At 48.6% G+C, this 21701-nt stretch overlaps 1 protein-coding gene across 2 annotated transcripts in view; it reads left to right on the forward strand.

The window, feature by feature from the left end:
- Window positions 1-2812: 2812 nt before the first annotated feature.
- Window positions 2813-21701, forward strand: part of rps6kal (ribosomal protein S6 kinase a, like) — a 131175-nt gene continuing 112286 nt past the window's right edge. Inside the window, exon 1 of one of the 2 annotated variants that reach the window (XM_060832175.1) lies at window positions 2813-3009. In XM_060832175.1, coding sequence (XP_060688158.1) covers window positions 2950-3009 — 60 coding nt within the window. In that variant the 5' untranslated portion in view covers window positions 2813-2949. The remainder of the gene's footprint in view (window positions 3010-21701) is intronic. The other variant, XM_060832176.1, reaches the window with a different exon arrangement.

Genomic DNA, 21701 nt, shown 5'->3' on the forward strand with positions numbered 1-21701 from the left:
AAGGCTTTAGTCAAAGTCTGCGACTTCGGAACTGCCTGTCTTATTCCTTTTAGAATCAGGTCTTTCAATTCCCTCATTTCTTCTCTATGCTCCGGGTTTTGATTTTCCCACTGGGGTCTCTGAGGGGAAACTTCATCTCACCCTGTCCAGCATCTCCATCTCCAATCGGGTGTTCCCTGTCCCATATTTTAATGGCTGCTCCTCGTATAAGTCCCCTTTCTTCCCCAGTAAATAGTATATTCAAAATAGACATTAACTCAGCCCACGTATACAGACTGGGCCCCAAAAATTGATCAATTTGTTCAGATAACCCTACTGGATCTTCAACCAGTACCTTAATTTCCTTTTTAATGTTCTGACCTCCTCACTGGCGAGGGGGGCACTTACAAACCCAATCTCTTTGTCCTCTATTGGGACCTCCCGAAGGGGATAAGTCGTTACGTTCTTCCCCTTTTTTTGTTTTTCCCCCTTAGGTTTTGATTTAGATCCTCCGGAGGCCTCCTCTATGTCTACTTTAGCTTCCCTTTCTTTTGCTGAGGATTAAGGGTCAGGAACAATAACATCCCCGTCCACCGCCCCTTCGTCTTCCTCTTGTGAGTCATCTTTTCCCTGTCCCTGTCTGTCTGACTTTCCTCTTCCTCCATTTTCACCTAATCTGATTTTATGGTACGGGGTGGGGGGAGCAAACAGCCAAGAGGATCCCAGGGACAGGGTGGGGCAGAGGGGGAAACCCTTGTCTTTACTGCCATCATTCCCAAACTGCCCTTCCAACAGGATGCATAGTCCGCCTCCTCTTGACTAAAAGGTTGTTTTTTATTCACATACAAATCTAAATACTGACATACCCAATCCTCGTTCGAACCGTATTTTGGCCAGAAGACAGCCGGATGAAGGATTGGTTCTTTGATCCATACTAAACAATAATATTTAATCATTTTCTTTTTATCTTTTGCCCTTGTACAAATATTGCTTGTCCATTCCCTCAACATCCTCCCCAACGGACTTTCAGGAGGAATGTTACCAGGGACTTTTTCTTCTTCCTGTACCCCATGACAGGTACTGTGCCTACCTCCCATTTCCCGGGGCCCTCGCCAGTCCCTCAACGATTAAATACCCCTTTTTCCAGCCACCAAGGCAATACTTAAAAGTCAGTTTTCTTACCTTGATCTGTGCACAGAGTTGCCTGGCCCCTTGTCGCCGTATTTTCTATCGACCTCCTGTCACTGTCTGATTCAGATGTCTTGCTTGTGGGATGCGTACCAGTCACCCAAGGGAGTGGACCAAAGCGGGACACGAGACCGCTCCTCAATTGGGAACAGGACGCGTCTTCCCAGTGTCCAAGGCCAGCCACTCCCCCGGCGATGGAAGAACATCCTGGACAAGCCCCCAATTGTGAGAAACTAAGCTCACACACTTCAATACTTTCAGACCGAGACAAAATCTGAATCAGTAGTGTCCTTTATTTACTCTTGCAAGAGGGTGTGATGTCCACTGTCTACAAGGCAAGGGACACACACACACTGAATTCAATGAATACTCGATATTTATATAATTTGGTTTCTTTTTTTATTTCATTGCTCCTCCCCTGTTTATATCCTCCACTTCCCTAAGACCAGTACCCATTACTCCTGTTTATCTCTTGCCTTATCCGGCCTTGTCTGTGACAAAATGCTTATTTCTGGCCTCACAAGGCCGTTTGACCTCATCCCGCTGTGGGTCATTGTTAGGCATATCCTCTCTTTACCATTATCTACTGCCTCCATCTGTGTCTCCCCCACCATACTGATCGTTAAGACCCTTTTAATTGGGGTTTGTTCCTGTGTTTCTGTAAAAGTGGGAAACAGATGTTTATACCTATTGTTTGTACAGACATATCTAGCTTAACTGCCTCCCCTCAGCATCTTATCTAGTCGCCTGTAATATCTACCATTGTTTTGCAGTCCAGTTTCTTTCTTGCATACAATTTTAGCTAATACAAAAAGCAATTATGCATTTCCTCCACATAGTTTCCATTCTTGTTGACTCAGCTCTTGGCTGAAACAATTACACACTGGTGTGAGTTCATTTACTTTGTATAAGTAGTTATAATTGCAGAAGTAACACTACTTTACCTATACCCCATACTAGATAAAAGATTTGTACTGATTTGAAGGGTGAAAGACCCTCAGGTGTAAAAAGTGCTTTCTCTGAATATGGACAATGTTAAAAATCACATAACACCAGGTTAACATCCAACAGGTTTATTTGGAAGCACTACCTTCCAGAGCACTGCTCCTTCATCAGTGAAGCACCAGTTACCTGATGAGGGAGCAGCACTCTGAAAGTTTGATCAACAGGATGTGTATTAATCCTGCAGGTGACAACTGGAATTACTATTAACTCTATAGGTGATAAAGGTACTGAGAATTAAACTTACAGGTGATAAATGATCATAAGCATTAACCTTAAATCAGGTAAATGTTATGTCAAAGATGTGATAAATGTAGTGAGCAGTATTAGAGTATTCTCCCCGAAATTGAAAAATGGAGGAAATATTAATCCATAAAAATGGCAAACTGAGTAAGTAATAGTCCATCCGGTCATAAATGAAGTCAGTATTGATCTATAAAGTTGGTAAATTCAGTGATCATTATATTTCTAATACACCGAGAGTTGACATTGCTGCAGATGACGTTGATGTCCCAGTACCAGGGAAGTGAGAGTGCGCGTTCACGGGGTCGGGGGGTTGGAGAGAACCGCGTGGGCGCGCTGACGTAAGCGGCGGACTGACGTCAGCCACGTTGCAGTGGGCGGAGCCAGGGGCGATGGGGGAGGGGCACTGTCCCTGTCGGTGTCGGTGTGGCTTAGGCTGAAGGCGAGTGTCCGTCCGCTGCCACCCAGTCCCTGCCCTCCCGCCGCAGCAGTAGCAGCATTATGAGGCACGGCCGCGCCTGGCGGCGGGACTAGGGGATGCCGTTTGTCCAGCTGGAGGAGCCCTGGCAAAAAATGGAAGTGTCGAGTGTGAGTGAGGTAGGAGGCAGGGGGCGGGTAAGGGAGGCCCCGAGGCTGGGATTGCCCCTCCCCCATACCACACCCCAACCATACCACACCCCTCCCCAAACCACACCCCTCCCCCATACCACACCCCCTCCCTACCACACCCCCTCCCTACCACACCCATCCCCCATACCACACCCCTCCCCCATACCACACCCCTCCCCATACCACACCCATCCCCCATACCACACCCCTCCCCCATACCACACCCCCTCCCTACCACACCCCAACCATACCACACCCCTCCCCAAACCACACCCCTCCCCCATACCACACCCCAACCATACCACACCCCCTCCCTACCACACCCCCTCCCTACCACACCCCTCCCCCATACCACACCCCCTCCCTACCACACCCCTCCCCATACCACACCCCCTCCCTACCACACCCCAACCATACCACACCCCTCCCCCATACCACACCCCCTCCCATACCACACCCCCTCCCTACCACACCCCTCCCCCATACCACACCCCCTCCCATACCACACCCCCTCCCATACCACACCCCCTCCCTACCACACCCCTCCCCCATACCACACCCCCTCCCTACCACACCCCTCCCCCATACCACACCCCCTCCCTACCACACCCCTCCCCCATACCACACCCCTCCCCCATACCACACCCCTCCCCCATACCACACCCCTCCCCCATACCACACCCCCTCCCCCATACCACACCCCTCCCCCATACCACACCCCCTCCCCCATACCACACCCCAACCATACCACACCCCTCCCCCATACCACACCCCCTCCCTACCACACCCCTCCCCATACCACACCCCCTCCCTACCACACCCCCTCCCTACCACACCCCTCCCCCATACCACACCCCCTCCCTACCACACCCCTCCCCCATACCACACCCCCTCCCTACCACACCCCCTCCCTACCACACCCCTCCCCCATACCACACCCCACCCCATACCACACCCCCTCCCTACCACACCCCCTCCCTACCACACCCCACCCCATACCACACCCCCTCCCTACCACACCCCCTCCCTACCACACCCCTCCCCCATACCACACCCCCTCACTACCACACCCCCTCACTACCACACCCCTCCCCATACCACACCCCACCCCATACCACACCCCCTCCCTACCACACCCCTCCCCCATACCACACCCCTCCCCCATACCACACCCCTCCCCCATACCACACCCCCTCCCTACCACACCCCTCCCCCATACCACACCCCTCCCCCATACCACACCCCTCCCCATACCACACCCCTCCCCCATACCACACCCCCTCCCATACCACACCCCCTCCCTACCACACCCCCTCCCCCATACCACAGCCCCTCCCCCAAACCCCTACACTCACCCAAACCACACCCCTCCCCCATACCACACCCCCTCCCTACCACACCCCTCCCCCATACCACAGCCCCTCCCCCAAACCCCTCCACTCACCCAAACCACACCCCCTCCCCACACCACACACCCCTCCCCACACCACACACCCCTCACTCCCATACCACACCCCCCTTACCACCCCCCTCCACCACACCACACACCCCTCCCCCACACGCCCCACACCACACCCCCCTCCCCCACCCCATACCCCCCTCCCCCTTACCACACCACACCCCCACACCACACACACCCACCTCCCCCCATAGTTCACCCCCTCCCATAGTCCACCCCCCACCACAGCCCCTCCCCATAGTTCCCCCCACCCCCACCCTCCCCCACAGCACACACCCCCACACCACAACCCCCATACCACACCCCTTCCCCCTTTACCGTACCCCATTCCCCATACCCCATCCCCGCCCCGTACCCCTCCCCCTTACCCCTTACCCCTCACCCTTCCTGCTCCCCCTCCCCCGTGCCCCACCCCTCCCCTCCCCTCCCCATCCCCTCCCCCGTACCCCATCCCCCCCGTACTCCATCCCCCCCGTACCCCATCCCCCCCGCACCCCATCCCCCCCGCACCCCATTCCCGGACCCCATCCTCCCCCCCGACCCCATTCCCCCCATCCCCCCGACCCCACCCCCCCGACCCCATCCCCCCGACCCCATCCCCCCGACCCCATCCCCCCGACCCCATCCCCCGACTCCATCCCCCCCATCCCCCGACTCCATCCCTCCCATCCCCCGACTCCATTCCCCCCATCCCCCGACTCCATTCCCCCCATCCCCCGACCCCATTCCCCCATCCCCCGACCCCATCCCGCCCGACCCCAGTCTCCCCACCCCCGACCCCATTACCCCCACCCCCGACCCCATTACCCCCACCCCCGACCCCATTACCTCATCCCCCCGACCCCATTCCCCCCATCCCCCCGACCCCATTCCCCCCATCCCCTGACCCCATTCCCCCCATCCCCCTGACCCCATTCCCCCCATCCCCCTGACCCCATTCCCCCCATCCCCTGACCCCATTCCCCCCGACCCCATTCCCCCGACCCCATTCCCCCATTCCCCCGACCCCATTCACCCCATCCCCCCGACCCCATTCACCCCATCCCCCCCGACCCCATTCCCTCATCCCCCCCGACCCCATTCCCCCCATCCCCCCGACCCCATTCTCCCGATTCCCCCCGACCCCATTCCCCCGAATCCCCCGACCCCATTCCACCGACCCCATTCCCCCCATTCCCCCGACCCCATTCCCCCGACCCCATTCCCCCGACCCCATTCCCCCGACCCCATTCCCCCCATTCCCCCGACCCCATTCCCCCGACCCCATTCCCCCGACCCCATTCCCCCATTCCCCCCGACCCCATTCCCCCCGACCCCATTCCCCCCGACCCTATTCCCCCCGACCCTATTCCCCCATTCCCCCCGACCCCATTCCCCCCGACCCCATTCCCCCGACCCTATTCCCCCATTCCCCCCGACCCCATTCCCCCGACCCTATTCCCCCATTCCCCCCGACCCCATTCCCCCCGACCCCATTCCCCCCGACCCCATTCCCCCCGACCCCATTCCCCCCGACCCCATTCCCCCGACCCTATTCCCCCATTCCCCCCAACCCCATTCCCCCGACCCTATTCCCCCATTCCCCCCGACCCCATTCCCCCCGACCCCATTCCCCCCGACCCCATTCCCCCCGACCCCATTCCCCCAATCCCCCCATCCCCCGACCCCATCCCCCCTCCCCCGACCCCAACCCCCGACCCCACCCCCCCGACCCCACACCCCCCCGACCCCACACCCCCCCGACCACCCCCCCGACCCCACTCCCCCCCGACCCCACTCCCCCCCGACCCCACTCCCCCCCGACCCCACTCCCCCCGACCCCACTCCCCCGACCCCATTCCCCCCGACCCCATTCCCCCCGACCCCATTCCCCCATTGACTCCATTACCCCGACCCCATTCCCCCAATCCCCCCATCCCCCGACCCCATCCCCCCTCCCCCGACCCCACCCCCCCACTCCCCGACCCCACCCCCCCACCCCCCGACCCCACCCCCCCGACCACCCCCCCGACCCCACTCCCCCCCGACCCCACTCCCCCCGACCCCACTCCCCCGACCCCACTCCCCCCGACCCCACTCCCCCCGACCCCACTCCCCCCGACCCCACTCCCGCCCGACCCCACTCCCCCCGACCCCACTCCCCCCGACCCCACTCCCCCCGACCCCACTCCCCCCGACCCCACTCCCCCCGACCCCATTCCCCCGACCCCACTCCCCCCGACCCCACTCCCCCCGACCCCACTCCCCCGACCCCATTCCCCCGACCCCATTCCCCCGACCCCATTCCCCCGACCCCATTCCCCCGACCCCATTCCCCCCATTCCCCCGACCCCATTCCCCCATCCCCCGACCCCATCCCCCCACCCCTGTACCCCATCCCTTCCCCCACCCCCCCCGTACCCCATCCACCCCACCCCCGTACCCCATCCCCCACCCCCCGTACCCCATCCCCCATCCCCCACCCCCGTACCCCATCCCCCACCCCCAACCCCCCGTACCCCATCCGCCACCCCCACCCCCACTCCCCCGTTCCCCATCCCCCACCCCCACCCCCACCTCCACCCCCCCCCCCCGTACCCCATCTCCCCCCCACCCCACCCCCGTACCCCATCCCCCACCACCAACCCCCCACCCCTCCCACCCACCGTACCCCATCCCCCCCGTACCTCATCCCCCCCCACCCCATCCCCCACCACCCCCGTACCCCATCCCCCCACCCCCCGTACCCCATCCCACCCCCCCACCACCCCCCGTACCCCATCCCACCCCCCCACCCCCCGTACCCCATCCCACCCCCCCCACCCCCCCGTACCCCATCCCACCCACCACACCCCCCCAACCCCCCGTACCCCATCCCACCCCACCCCACCCCCCCCACCCCCGCGTACCCCATCCCACCCCACCCCCCCACCCCCGCGTACCCCATCCCACCCCACCCCCGCGTACCCCATCCCACCTCCCCCCCCCACCACCCCCCCCTCTCCCACACCCCCCTCCCCCATACAACACACGCCCCCAACTGCCATACCTTCCTGCCATACCCCCCTCCCCCCATACCACACCCCCCTCCCCCCATACCACACACCCCCTCCCCTATACCACACCCCCCTCCCCCCCCGCACCACACCCCCCTCCCCCCCGTACCACACCCCCCTCCCCCCCGTACCACACCCCCTCCCCCCCGTACCACACCCCCTCCCCCGTACCACACCTTCCTCCCCCCCGTACCACACCCCCCTCCCCCCCGTACCACACCCCCCTCCCCCCCGTACCACACCCCCCTCCCCCGTACCACACCCCCCTCCCCCCCGTACCACACCCCTCCCTACACTCCCCCTCCGCATCACACACCCTTCCCCTCCGCATCACACCCCCTACCCCTGCACTACACACACCCCCGCACCACATCGCCCCTCCCACCGCACCACACACCCCAAAACCCCTCAATCCACCATACCACTCCCCCTTCCCCACTCCCCTCACATCCTGAGACTGTGCCTACTGATTCCATGCCTAAAGTCAGTACCCACGTCTCCTTCACAGACTTTGCCGTATTTGATTTTCTCTTTTCCCCACAAAATCACTGCCTCCTCCAACTGTGCATGTAATTATTCTCTTTTCCCAGTTCCCCTCCACCCTTTGTCCATTTTTTATCTGCCTCACACTTAACATTGCTTGTTGTAATTATGCCAGTTGCCTGTTTTAACTAAAGGTCTATTCATTGTCTCCATGGTGTTGACTTGGAACAAATAGGAGGAACTGGAAAACTTTTCATATTCACAGTGCTGGTGGTCTCTTGTAATTGAGACCTGTCACTCACCACAACATTACCAAGCTACCCTGCTGTTGAACCTCGGGATTTCCTAAACAGTTTGTTTTCCATCACTTTTGCCAGGGGAGAAAAGACATGTCTCTTATTTCTTAATCAATTCACATCAATTTTGTATTTGTGCATTTGTTGCTTAAACATATTTCTGTTCTAATTTTGTTGAATTGTTCGATATCTGAAAAAAAATATGGTGGCAGTGACTTGAAGTTTATAATTCAGGGGATTCCTCTTGTATTAATAAACTGATTTACGAGTTTATTTTGGTTTAATAATTCTATTATCTGTGCAGAGCTGATGGCCAAAGAACCATTTCCTAAACCTTTCCTGCCTTTGAACTGACTGTAAGCAGATTTATAGGCAAATAGAATTGTCCTCTATTTTTTGGTCTTGTGAAATAATTTTGGTTGAAGAGGTGCCCTTCTGTTTCTTGTAATTTGCCCAGAGAAATATTTCAGCTCTTTCTATTAGTAACATACTACTTGACTGTACACATGAGTCTCAATTAGACTCTTGTTAACTCATTGCAGGAATTCATTAATGTGTACGTAGACTTCCTGATGTCTGTGCTGAATTAGCTTTGAACTGTTGCCCTTTGCTCATTCAGCATTTCAAAGTAAAGGTTTACTGTTGGGCATTGTACAATGGCAACTTTCCCCTGAGACAGGGGCTTACCGCTGAAGAATTCTAGTTTTGAAGCTATCCAATTTTGTATAATTCCCCTTCCCTTGGTAGATTGGAATCTTGGTAAAGGAGGAATCATGTGGCAAACCCACATCCTGTCCCTTGCTACTGTGTGCATTCCCACTTTGGTTCGCTATTTCGGATAGTAATTAGATTTTGATTTTAAGTTGGAGGATCAAAGATTAAGTTGTCAATGTTAGAGTACTATGAGAAGAAGTGCCTTATGTTCATAATTGGGTATGGCAGTGGAAACCTCACCTCAGATTCAGTAGCACTGATTTTTGATTAGTTTCGTGGATTCCCATATGCACTTGTTTTCTAAAGAAAATCAATTGGGGGTGAGAAAGCTGCAGAAATTTTGTCCATAAAGCAAACCTTAATACTACCCCATTACAGGGTGATTGTCAAGAATTTGATAGCTGTTGATAAGCGTGGTGCTGGAAAAACACAGCTGGTCAGGCAGCATCTGAGGAGCAGGAGAGTTGATTTTTCAAGCATAAGCTCTTCATCAGGAATGAGGGGGTGGCCCAAGGGGGTTGAGAGATAAATGGGTGGGGGTTGGGGATGGGGCTGGGGCTGGGGCTGGGGGGTGGGAGGGGGAAGGTAGGTCGGAATGTGATAGGTAGATGGAGGTGGGGGGGTAATGGTGATAGATTGGAAAGGAGGGTGGAGCAGATGGGACAGTTCAAGAAGGCAGTGCTGAATTGGAAGTTTGGCTCTGGGATAAACTGGGGGAAGGGAGATTAAGAAACTAGTGAAATCTACATTGATCCCGTGTGGTTGGAGGGTCCCAAGGTGGAAGCTGAGGCATTCTTCCTCCATGCTTCAGATGGCTGGAGTTTAGCAGTGGACGAGGCCCAGGACTTGCAAAGAGATTGATAGCTGGCAAATTCAGATTATGGGAGAATCTATGACAAAAGGAAGATCGTAAGAGTGTTTAAGAGAAAGTTCTTCCTACATACTTTCCATTTCCCCCACCCACAACGAAATTTTGTTTTGCAGCTGTAGGCTGTCTTGGCAACCTGCAAGATTAGTATTGTTGATTATGTTAATTATTAAATTCTATACTGCATTGTTGGTTACCATAATTCTGTCTTGTATTATTTATTAAATTCTACAGAGAATTGTGGTAACCAACAATGCAGGCTTGTATTAAGGTATTTAATGGCTTTATTTCAGTCCATCTTTATATGAAGAAATCGTCTGATTTTTTGAATTGTCCTATTCAAAAGTTTGTAAGTTTTGTAATCCTCAGTGTTCACGTTCTTTTTGATCTTTATAGTATAGAGTTTTCTGTAATTCTGGATATACTTGGCAATATGTGTATGATATTGGCATTTTAGTTGAGAGAGGACAAGGTTATAATTTAGATTTTAACACCAGTCTGCAAATATATTGTGGCTTTTAATGTAGTAAAATGCTCCAATCTGCTTAACAGGAACCATTTTCAAATGAGTTGACAAATCGCCACATAGAGATTTGAGGTCAGGCAGAATGTACATTTTATGAAAGGAGCAAATTACTTCAGGTGCTGGAATTTGAACTAAAAACAAAAAATGCTGGAAGTCAGAACCTGTCAGGCAGTATCCATGGAGAGAGAGCAAGCTAATGTTTTGAGTTCAGATGACTTTTCATCAGAATGGATTTTATGATGCTTCATAAAGGAAGACAGTTTAAGGGATGGGAGAAGTTAGAGCCTTAGTAACCAGAAGCATGGCTGCCAGTGCTGGTGTGAAGAAAATTGGGAAATGCAGGAGGCTGAAGTTGGAATATAGAGATCCCAGAACATTCTGGTGCTGGAGGAGGTTACTGGGATAGAAAGGGCAAGGTCCTGGAAGATTTGAAGATGAAATTGGACTGGACCATGAGCCACTGTTGAGCAACAAGGACGTGGTGTTGGGCGAATGGTACTTGAATGGATTGGGATATTGACAAGTGAGTTCAATTTTATTGAAGGTGTAAGATGGGAGGCCAGACAGCAGTGTTAGAACAATTGAGTCTAAAGTGAAAATACGGAACAAACAAAGGTTTTAGTGACATATGAGCTGTAATGCTTTCAAGAAGTATGTTTATAATCTGAACAAAAACAAATCTATTTTCAATTTAGACTGCCCTACTGAACAAGCATTAGCTTGCTACACTCACATTTTGGGTTGTATGCGGCATTGGAAAACCCCCATGTGCATAATTGAAGCTCTTTCAAATTGTCCCGTGGAATTTCCAAATGCAGGTACTGGCTTTCCATTGCAAAGTGAAATTTTGATTACAGTGTGTTCTGATGTAATGCGATAGCTCTATTCCCGTGCGATCCTGTGTTATAAGAAAATTCCGTAATACCAGAATCATGTTATAACCAATAAAGGTAAGGAAAGTTCATGTCCTACAAATAATAGTCTAAATTCTTCAATCATGTTGTAGCTAATTTGCATTGAAGAAACCTGTGTTATAGCCGAGCTGGCTATAACTGCGATATTCCAAAAGTAGCTTAACCAATGTCCACTACAGCTGCAACATGACCTCCCAACTCCTGTACTCAATACTATGACCAATAAAGGAAAGCATACCAAATGCCGCCTTCCCTATCTACCTGCGACATTACTTTCAAGGAGCTATGAACCTGCACTCCAAGGTCTCTTTGTTCAGCAACACTCCCCAGGACCTTATCATTCAGTGTATATGTCCTGCTCTGATTTGCTTTCCCAAAATGCAGCACCTCACATTTATCTAAATTAAACTCCATCTGCCATTCCTGAGCCCATTGGCCCATCTGATCAAGATCCCATTGTAATCTGAGGTAATTTTTTTTGCTGTCCACTACACCTTCAATTTTGGTGTCCTCTGCAAACATTAACTATACCTCCTATGTTCGTATCCAAATCATTTATATAAATGATGAAAAGTGGTGGACCCCAACACCAATCCTTGTGACACTCCACTGGTCCCAGGCGTCCAGTCTGAAAAACAACTCTCCTCCACTACCCTCTATCTTGTACCTTTGAGCCAGTTCTGTATCCAAATGGCTAGTTCTCCCTGTATTCCATGAGAGCTAACCTTGCTAACCAGTCTCCCATGGGGAACCTTGTTGAACGCCTTACTGAAGTCCATATAGATCACGTCCACCGCTTTGCCCTCATCAATCCTCTTTGTTACTACTTCAAAAACCTCAACTAAATTGATTTGCCACGCACAAAGCCATGTTGACTATCATTAATCAGTCCTTGCCTTTCCAAATACATGTACATCCTGTCTGTCAGGATTCCCTCCAACAACTTGCCCACCTCAAACATCAGGCTCACTGGATTATAGTTCCCTTGTTTTTCCTTACCACCTTTTTAAAATAGTGGCACCATGTTAGCCAACCTCCCGATTTCCAGCACCTCACCTGTGACTATCGATGATTCAAATGTCCCAGCAAGGACCCCAGTAATCGCTTCCCTAGCTTCTCACAGAATGCGAGGGTACATTTGATCAGGTTTTAGGGATTTATTCACTTTTGTGTGTTTCAAGGCATCCAACACTTCCTCCTCTGTAATATGGACAATTTTCAAGATGTCACCATCTATTGCCCTACATTCTGTATCTTCCGTGACCTTTTCCACAGTAAACACTGATGCAAAATACTCATTTAGTATCTTCCCCTATCTCCTGTTGCTCTACTTAAAGGCCACCTTGCTGATCTTTGAGAGGCCATATTCTTTTCCTAGTTATCCTTTTGTCCTTAGGTAAAAACACTGACTGCAAATGCTGGAAACCAGATTCTGGATTAGAGTGCTGCTGGAAAAGCACAGCAGTTCAGACAGCATCCAAGGAGCAGGAAAATCAACGTTTAGGGCAAAAGCCCTTCATCAGGAATACAGGCAGAGTGCCTGAAGGGTGGAGGGATAAATGAGAAGAGGGTGGGGATGGGGAGAAAGTAGCTACTTTGGAATCTCTTTAACTCTATTTGCCAAAGCTATGTTACATCCCCTTTTTGCCCTCCTGAATTCCCTTTTAAGTATACTCCTACTGCCTTTATACTCTTCTAAGGATTCACTCGTTCTATCCTGACTTAACCTGACATAAGCTTCCTTCTTTTTCTTAACCAAACCCTAGAATTTTGTAGTCATCCAGCAATCCCTACACCTGCCAGCCTTTCCTTTCTCCCTAACAGGAATATACTGTCTCTGGACTCTTGTTATCTCATTTCTGAAGGTTTCCCACTTTCCAGCCATCCCTTGACCTGCGAACATCTGCCTCCAATCAGCTTTTGAAAGTTCTCACCTAACACTGTCAAAGTTAGCCTTCCTCCAGTTTAGAACTTCAACTTTTAGATCTGGTCTATCCTTTTCTATCACTATTTTAAAACTAACAGAAATATGGGCCCAAAGTGTTCCCCCACTGATACCTCAGTCACCTGCCCTGCCTTATTTCTCAAGGGTAGGTCAGGTTTTGCACCTTCACTAGTAGGTACATCCACATACTGAATCAGAAAATTTTCTTGTTCATGCTTAACAATTTCCTCTCCATCTAAACCCTTAGCACTATGACAGTTTCAGCCTATGTTTGGAAAGTTAAAATCCCCTACCATAACTGCCCTATTATTTTTACAGTTATCTAACATTTCCTTGCACATCTCTTTATCAATTTCCCTCTGACTATTAGGGCATCTATAATACAATTCCAATAAGGTGATCATCCCTTTCTTATTTCTCAGTTCCACCCAAATAACTTCCCTGGATGTATTTCCAGGAATATCCCCCCTCAGTACAGCTGTAATTCTATCCCTTATCAAAAATGCCACTCCCCCTCCTCTCTCGCCTCCCTTTCTATCCTTCCTGTAGCATTTGTATCCTGGAACATTAAGCTGCCAGTCCTGTCCATCCCTGAGCCACTTTTCTGTAATTGCTATGATTTCCCAGAACCACATTCCTAATCATGCCCTGAGTTTGTGGTCTCCTTTCTTGAAGACGGTGGCAATGGCAACATCTCAGATCAGCAGGGATTCCTTCTTTGTCCCTGATTTTCAGGAACAGGTGGTGAGGATGATGGGTAAGCTCTGCTTCTCCAAGTTTGAAAATCTGTGCTGGTATCTCTTCTGCACCTGCAGCTTTTCCATTCTTCATGTGTCTAATGACAGTTTCAACTTATGCCACATTAGGCGGGAGTCCAAAATCACCTTTGGGGAGTTGGGCGGATTTTCTGATATAGCTAAAAAGTGATAAACTGCAATTCAAGCTCATTGGAAGAAAAGAATGTAACAGCTGGTCTGGGGTTTTATGATCAGTGTTGGGCTCTTTGCTGCATTTCAGAGGCTTGTGTAATTGGTGTTTATTTATGAGAACTTGGCATTAGCCTTTTAGAGGGGAAGGGAGTGCCAGGAGCTGAGGTAACAAGAGGAGCATCAAGTTTTAAGCCTTTTGGTATCTCTTGTAACAATTGAGGTATCACACTACATGTCATGGTTTTGTAATTAGATACAGTGTAAACATTTTTCCAAAGCTCTGCTGCAGCTTTTATCCAGTATATGTTGTTTAAATTTGTGTTTGAAGAAAATGATATTTGCCAGCTGTTAACCTGTTGAAATTAGAGAACGTGGTGGCATTTTCTCTTTCTGGATAATCTCTACTGATTGAAAGCAGCACCATTGAACATATTGGAACACAAAGGTGTACGCTATGCACATAAAATGTTTGTAGTGCTTAATCATTCTTGCGTAGAAACAATCTATTATTAATTGGAAGGTGATGCCATAGAGAAATTGGTACAAAATCAGCTATTTTTGATAGGCCATGAGCCCATAGTACGCAACAAACGATAAAATACTACATAGCCTGACTCTCCTATCCAGAGCTGTCAGGTCTGTTGTAGTCTTTGGATTAGTGGTGCTGGACGAGCACAGCAGTTCATTCAGGCAGCATCCAAAGTGCAGCGAAATCGACGTTCCTGATGAAGGGCTTTTGCCCGAAACGTCGATTTCGCTGCACTTTGGATGCTGCCTGAACTGCTGTGCTTTTCCAGCACCACTAATCCAGAATCTGGTTTCCAGCATCTGCAGTCATTGTTTTTATCTAGGTCTGTTGTAGTGGCAATGAGAACTTGCAGCCTGTTTTCGTGCAGAGGTGGAGAACGTGCAGTTTGCATCCAAATCTGAACAACGTGTGGCTGAAATTCTGTTCCAAACTTGACAAAAAATGCTGTTATCTAACACTAGCATTTCTTACCTTTGACATGGCAATAACTTGGATAAGTGATTTCTGACATTGACCTCAGGGTTTTAGAGAAGAAGCCCTTCACAGTTAAGTTTGTTTTATTTGAATTTTGAGATGTAATTCCCCAGTAATTGAGTTCTTTTAGATTCACTTACGCCAGGGACAAGAATGAATAACTGGGGACATTGGGACGAACTCTAGTAAAACTGAGTCTTATTTTCTTTAGTTGAAGCATTGGTGATGGACAAATTAAGTTGATGAGGTGGGTGTCAATTCTTTATGGAGAATTAGGGCACAAAATGGTTTGCCACTGGGAGTGGCTGAGCCTGAGATTGCATAAGGAGAAACAAATGCACATTTGAAACAGAGGAAGAATAAATCAGTATATTTTGTTGAGAAAGAGGGGAGGGCGGCAGGTGTAATGGCTTAATTCAGTTCAATGAAGCAAAACTAACTCAAATGACTGAGGTTAATTGTCTTCCAAATAAACAGCATGCATTTCCCTTTTGTTTGCAACATGTACTGTTTTACAGCTGGTGCTTTGTGAAATTTTTTTGGAATATGCTGAATTTTGTGCAATGCCGGAACCAAACATGGTTCTATTGTTTCGCTTTTTTGAGGAGGAGTGAAGGCTGATGTATTGGAGGATCTGGCAGTTGGCATTACTGAGTGCAGTGAGGAAGTCTGACGCAGGATCGCTGAAGTGTGTGGGTGAAGTAACAAAGGACTGCCTGCGTTGTTTGTTAAGGTCTTGAAGTGCGCTTTAAAATTATAGCTGTAGATATTTTACGTTCAAGTCCAAACAATACATGATCTGAATACATTTTTTTTGCATTCATGTATCAACAGGATTTGTTGAGCTTTGTGTGCCACTATTCGATGGTGGAACTTGTTTTACATTGGGCTTGATGTTTGTCTTGAGCACAGAAGGACACATTTAAGGACACAAGTGCTGCAGTGTTTCACCAGTCTGCTTCAAGTTTATTTGAATAACCTACAAATATAGATACTAAATACTCAGTTTATCTTATGAATATGTGAAACCTATTTACCTGTTAAAGTGATTAATGCTGCTATTATATGAGTTAGTGTCTTAATAAGTGGAATTTACTGGTTATTTCAGGTTTCTAGACTATTTGCCCCTTGTGTACATGCTGGTTTGTTCTCTGTGGCACTGTTGCTGCAAGGTGGAGATGCTATATGCTGTTTTGATTTATTTCAGGAATATAATGCCAGAGATATTCCAACAAAGGCAGCTAGAAGTGTGACCTTTGAAATTTGTTGTACCAGTTTTGATTATGTGGTCACACATATTTGTAAAGGGCATTGGGCTATTTAGGGTAGGCGATGACCTCATGATGTTTTTGTTGGATGATTAATTAAGAGACTCAGCTAATGTTCTGTGGATCTAGGTTGAAATCCTATGATGACAGGTAGTAGAATTTGAATTCAATTAAAATTGGAAATAAGAATTGTTGAGTGTTGAGAAAAACCCATCTGGCTCACTAATACTGGATAGCTAGAGATTAGATTAGACTTACAGTGTGGAAACAGGCCCTTCGGCCCAACAAGTCCACACCGACCCGCCGAAGCGCAACCCACCCATACCCCTACATTTACCCCTTACCTAACACTATGGGCAATTTTAGCTTGGCCAATTCACCTGACCCGCATATCTTTGTGACTGTGGGAGGAAACCGGAGCACCCGGAGGAAACCCACGCAGACACGGGGAGAACGTGCAAACTCCACACAGTCAGTCGCCTGAGTCGGGAATTGAACCCGGGTCTACAGGCGCTGTGAGGCAGCAGTGCTAACCACTGTGCCACCGTGCCGCCCACTATTGAGGCTCTGTTCAAGAAAAAAGGAGGCATATGTCAGCTTTAGCCAGCTGGGATTGAATGAATCCCTCAGAGTGTAAGGGCAGAAAGAGTATACTCGAGGGATATCAGGAGGGCAAAAAGGGGACATGAAATTGCTTTGGCAAATAGGATGAAACAGAATCCAAAGGGATTCTACAAATACATTAAGGACAAAAGAGTAACTAGGGAGAGAATAGGGCCCTTTGAAAGATCAACAATGCCGCTTATGTGTGGAACCGCAGGAGATGGGTGAGATATTAAGCAAGTATTTTGCACCCATGTTTACTGTGGAGAAGCATGTGGAAGCTCGAGAATTTGGAGCAATAAACAGTGATATCATGAAAAGTCTCCATATTACAGAGCAGGTGGTGCTGGATGTCTTAAAATGCATAAATGTGATCACGTGTAACCCAGAACTTTATGGGAAGCTTGGAAAGTGATTGCTGGGCCCCTTGTAGATATATTTAAATTGTCAATAGCTGTGATGAAGTCCTGGAACACTGCCGGTTGGTTAACGTGGTGCCATTACTCATGGGCAAAGATGAGAATGGTCCTAATGGAAGTATTGGGTATTCTAAAAGACATTAAGGTGGACAAGTCCCCAGGTCAGGATGGGATCTATCCCAGGTTGCTGAGGGAAGTGAGAGGAAATAGCTGGGGCTTTAACAGACATCTTTGCAGCATCCTGGAAAATGGGGGAGGTCCCAGGGCCTGGAGAATTGCTAATGATGTCTCCTCAGTTAAGAAGGGTAGCAGGGATAATCCAGGTAATTACAGACCTGTGAGCCTGATGTCAGTGGTAGGGACGCTACTGGAGAAGGTACTGAGGCATAGGATATATACCCATTTGGAAGAAAATGGGCTTGTCAGTTATAGACAGCATGGTTTTATGCAGGGAAGGTCATGTCTTACAAACCTAATAGAATTATTTGAAGAAATGTCAAAGTTGATTGATGAGGGAAGGGATGTAGATGTCATTTATGTGGACTTTAGTAATGCATTTGATAAAGATCCCCATGATAGGCTGATGAAGAAGTTGAAGTTGCATGGGGTCCAGAGTGTTCTAGCTAGATGGATGGAGAATTGATTGGGTAGCAGGAGAGAGAGAGAGAGTAGTAGAGCGTTGTTTCTCAAAATGGAGACCTGTGACCAGTGGTGTTCCACAAGGATCTGTGCTGGGACCACTGTTGTTTGTGACGTACATAAATGATTACAGATGAGTTCAAAGTTTGCAGATGACACTAAGATTGGTGGAGTAGCAGATAATGAAGGGGTTTGTCAGACTACAGTAGAATATAGGTTGGAGAATTGGGGAGAGAAATGGCAGATGGAGCTTAATCTGGACAAATGCGAGATGATGCATTTTGGAACATCCAATTCAAGAATGACCTAAACAGTAAATGGAAAAGTTCTGACGAAAATGATGTGCAGAGAGATCTGGGTGTTCAGGTCTATTATTCCCTGAAAGTGGCAACGCAGGTCAGTAGAGTTGTCAAGAAGGCATATAGCATGCTTTCCTTCATTGGATGGGGTATTGAGTACAAGAGTTGGCAGGTCATGTTACAGTTGTATAAGACCTTGGTTTGGCCACATTTGGAATACTGCATAGAGTTCTGGTTGTCATGTTACCAAAAGAATATTGATGCTTTGGAGTGGGTGCAGAGGAGGTTCACCAGGATGTTGCTAGCTATGAGGAGAGGTTGAGTAGATTAGGATTATTTTCATTGAGGTTGAGGTGGGGGGACCTGATTGAGGCTTACAAAATCATGAGACGTATAGAAGGGAAGAAACCAAGAAACTGTTTTCCAGAGTTGGGGACTCAGTTACTTGGGGTCATGAGTTCAAAGTGGGAGGGGAAAAGTTTAGGGGAGATATGCGTGGAAAGTTCTTCATGTAGAGGGTGGTGGGTGCCTGGATCGAGTTGCCAGAGGAAGTGGTAGGGCAGGAACAATTGCCCTTTTAAGATGTGTCTAGATAGATACATGAATGGGGAGCAAAGGGATACAGATCCTTACAAAATAGGCAGCAGGTTTAGATAGAGGATATGGATCGGTGCAAGTTTGGAGTGCCAAAGGGCCTGTTTCTATGCTGTAATTTTCTTTGCTCTTTGTTCTCTTTGCATTATTTAAGAAAGGTGGTAAGCAAAAACCAGGTAACTATAGACCAGCAAGCCTGACATCAGTTGTTGGAGGGGATTGAGAGAGAAAGGATTTAGGTGTAGTTGAAAAGGCAAAGAGAATCGTGTATCACAAACTTAATTGAATTTCTTGAAGTAATAAAGAAGATTGATTAAGGTAGAGCGGTGGACATTGTTTATATGGACTTAGCAAGGCATTTGACAAGGATATTTCTGATGATGAGCTTATACGCGAAACGTCGAGTCTTCTGCTCCTTGGATGCTGCCTGACCGTTGTGCTTTTCCAGCTTTGATGAGGTTCCACACGGTTGATTGGTGGCAAGGTTAGATTAAATGGAATACATGCAGAGCTAGCTATTTGGATACAAAATTGGTTCAAAGATCAGAGATGGGGTGTTGGTGGAGGATTGCTTTTTGAACTGGTGGCCTGTGACCAGTGGTGTGCTGTGCAAATCAGTGCCGGGTTCACTGCTTTTTATCATTCATATAAACGATTTAGATGTGACCATAGGAGGTATGGTTAGTAAGTTTGCAGATGACACTAAACTTTGTGGTGTAGTGGATAGCAGAGAATCAGACCTCAGAGTACAATGGACCTTGATCAGAAAGGTCTAATGGATTGAGGAGTGGCAAATACAGTTTAATTAAGATAAATGTGAGGTGCTGCATTTTGGTAAGGCAAGTCAGAGCAGGACTTGTACCCTTATGTCCTTGGGAGTTTTGCTGAACAAAGAAACCTTGAATCAGCATCCCAATATTAATTGAAAGTGGTGTCACTGATACACAGTATTGGAAAAAGGTGCCAAAAAATGTGACATTGGAAAAGCTCAGCTGATCAGGCAGCATCCAAAGAGCAGGAGAGTCGACGTTTAGAGCAAATTCTCTTCCAATCAGGTAGATAGGATAGTGAAGATGGTGTTTGGGGTGTTTTTGTTTATTGATCAGAGGACAGAGTATAGGAGTTGCGAGGTTATATTGTGCCTGTACAGTGCATTGGTTAGGCCACTTTTGGAATATTGTGTGCACTTCTGGTCTCCCTCCTATAGAATGGGTATTGTGAAACTTGAAAGGGTTCAGCAAAGATTTATGAGGATGTTGCCAAGGTTGGAGGGTTTGAGCTAAAGGGAGAGGCTGAATAGGCTGGGGCTGTTTTCCCTAGAGCATTGGAGGCTGAGCAGTGACCTTTATATAGGCTTATAAAATCATGAGTAGGGTGAGTAACCAAGGTTTATTTCCTCAGGATAGGGTAGTCTAAAACTAGAGAGTATACATTTAGGGTGAGAGGAGAATGATTTAAAGGGACTGAAGGGGCAACTTGTTCACACAGCGGGTTATGCTTGTATGGAATGAGCTACCAAGGAAGTGGTGGAGGCTGGTGTGATTACAACATTTAAAAGGCATCAGGATGGGTACATGTCTGGGAAGGGTTTTAAGGGATATGAGCCAAATGCTGACAAATGGGACTAGATTAATTCAGGATATTTGGTTGGCTTGGAAGAGTTGGACCAAAGGATCTGTTTCTGTGCTGTACATCTCTGATTCTATATTTCTAATGCCTCTTAGGGAAAAAAAAATGCCATCCTCACCTGGTCTGGCCTGCATGTGATTCCAGACACACAGCATTGTGTTTGATTCTTAACTGCTCTCTGGCCAATTAGGGATGGGTAATAAATGCTGGTTAGCCAGTGATGCCCTCACCCAAGAATGAATCTTCCTTTTTTAAAAAAAAATGCACATTTTTCATATAGCTGGAAATATGTGAAAGCTAATGGTGACATGGCTTAAAATTTGATTTACAAACCTCAAGACTCCATGGTTTTCCATTAATGTGGTCCAGCACAGCTGGGAGACAGAGTTATTGCTAGCATGTACTTTCGCTGGGTCACCCTTTATTGGATTGTGCTTGACACTTCATTTCTTGGCCCTCTTGTTTTCACTGGACAGCATCTTGAAATTTGGCTACCACAGTCTGTCCCAGATAATAACTTAATTTACACTGTCTGCAATTATTAACCAGTCTTGATCTTGAGTTTAATCAATTGTCCAAGTTGATTCAACCTTGTGACCAAGTGGGCTTCAGGAAAGCTATGACATTTCTTGTAATGTCTGTTCTCTGCTTAAAGCAGGGCGTAGTCATTTCTGCTTTTCCTACTTTGAATAAGTTCCCTCTGTTCAAATTTGCATGCACATTAGACAACTATTCCTGCATCCCAGCGCATTATTAGTTTCCTTTATTTTGTGATCGTCTTTGTCTCTCTTGTTCACTTTCCATTCTGACCTTTCTCCCCTCAATAGGTTTGCTTTTCAAACTTGACCTCAAATAATCACAATGGCTTTGTCTCCATACTTTCCTGCTTTGTTCGCAATATAAATCTCTTTGATAAGCTGCTGTATGTTCCTTCTCAACATTCTGTAAAGTCCCATTGAGGAACATCAAGTTTTAAGCCTCTTATACATCTTGTAACAGTTGACATGTCATGGTTTTATAATTCGAATACGGTACAAACATTTGCCAAAGTGCTGCT

The sequence above is a fragment of the Hemiscyllium ocellatum genome, chromosome 11 (assembly GCF_020745735.1).
Source record: "Hemiscyllium ocellatum isolate sHemOce1 chromosome 11, sHemOce1.pat.X.cur, whole genome shotgun sequence".
NCBI lineage: Eukaryota > Metazoa > Chordata > Chondrichthyes > Orectolobiformes > Hemiscylliidae > Hemiscyllium > Hemiscyllium ocellatum.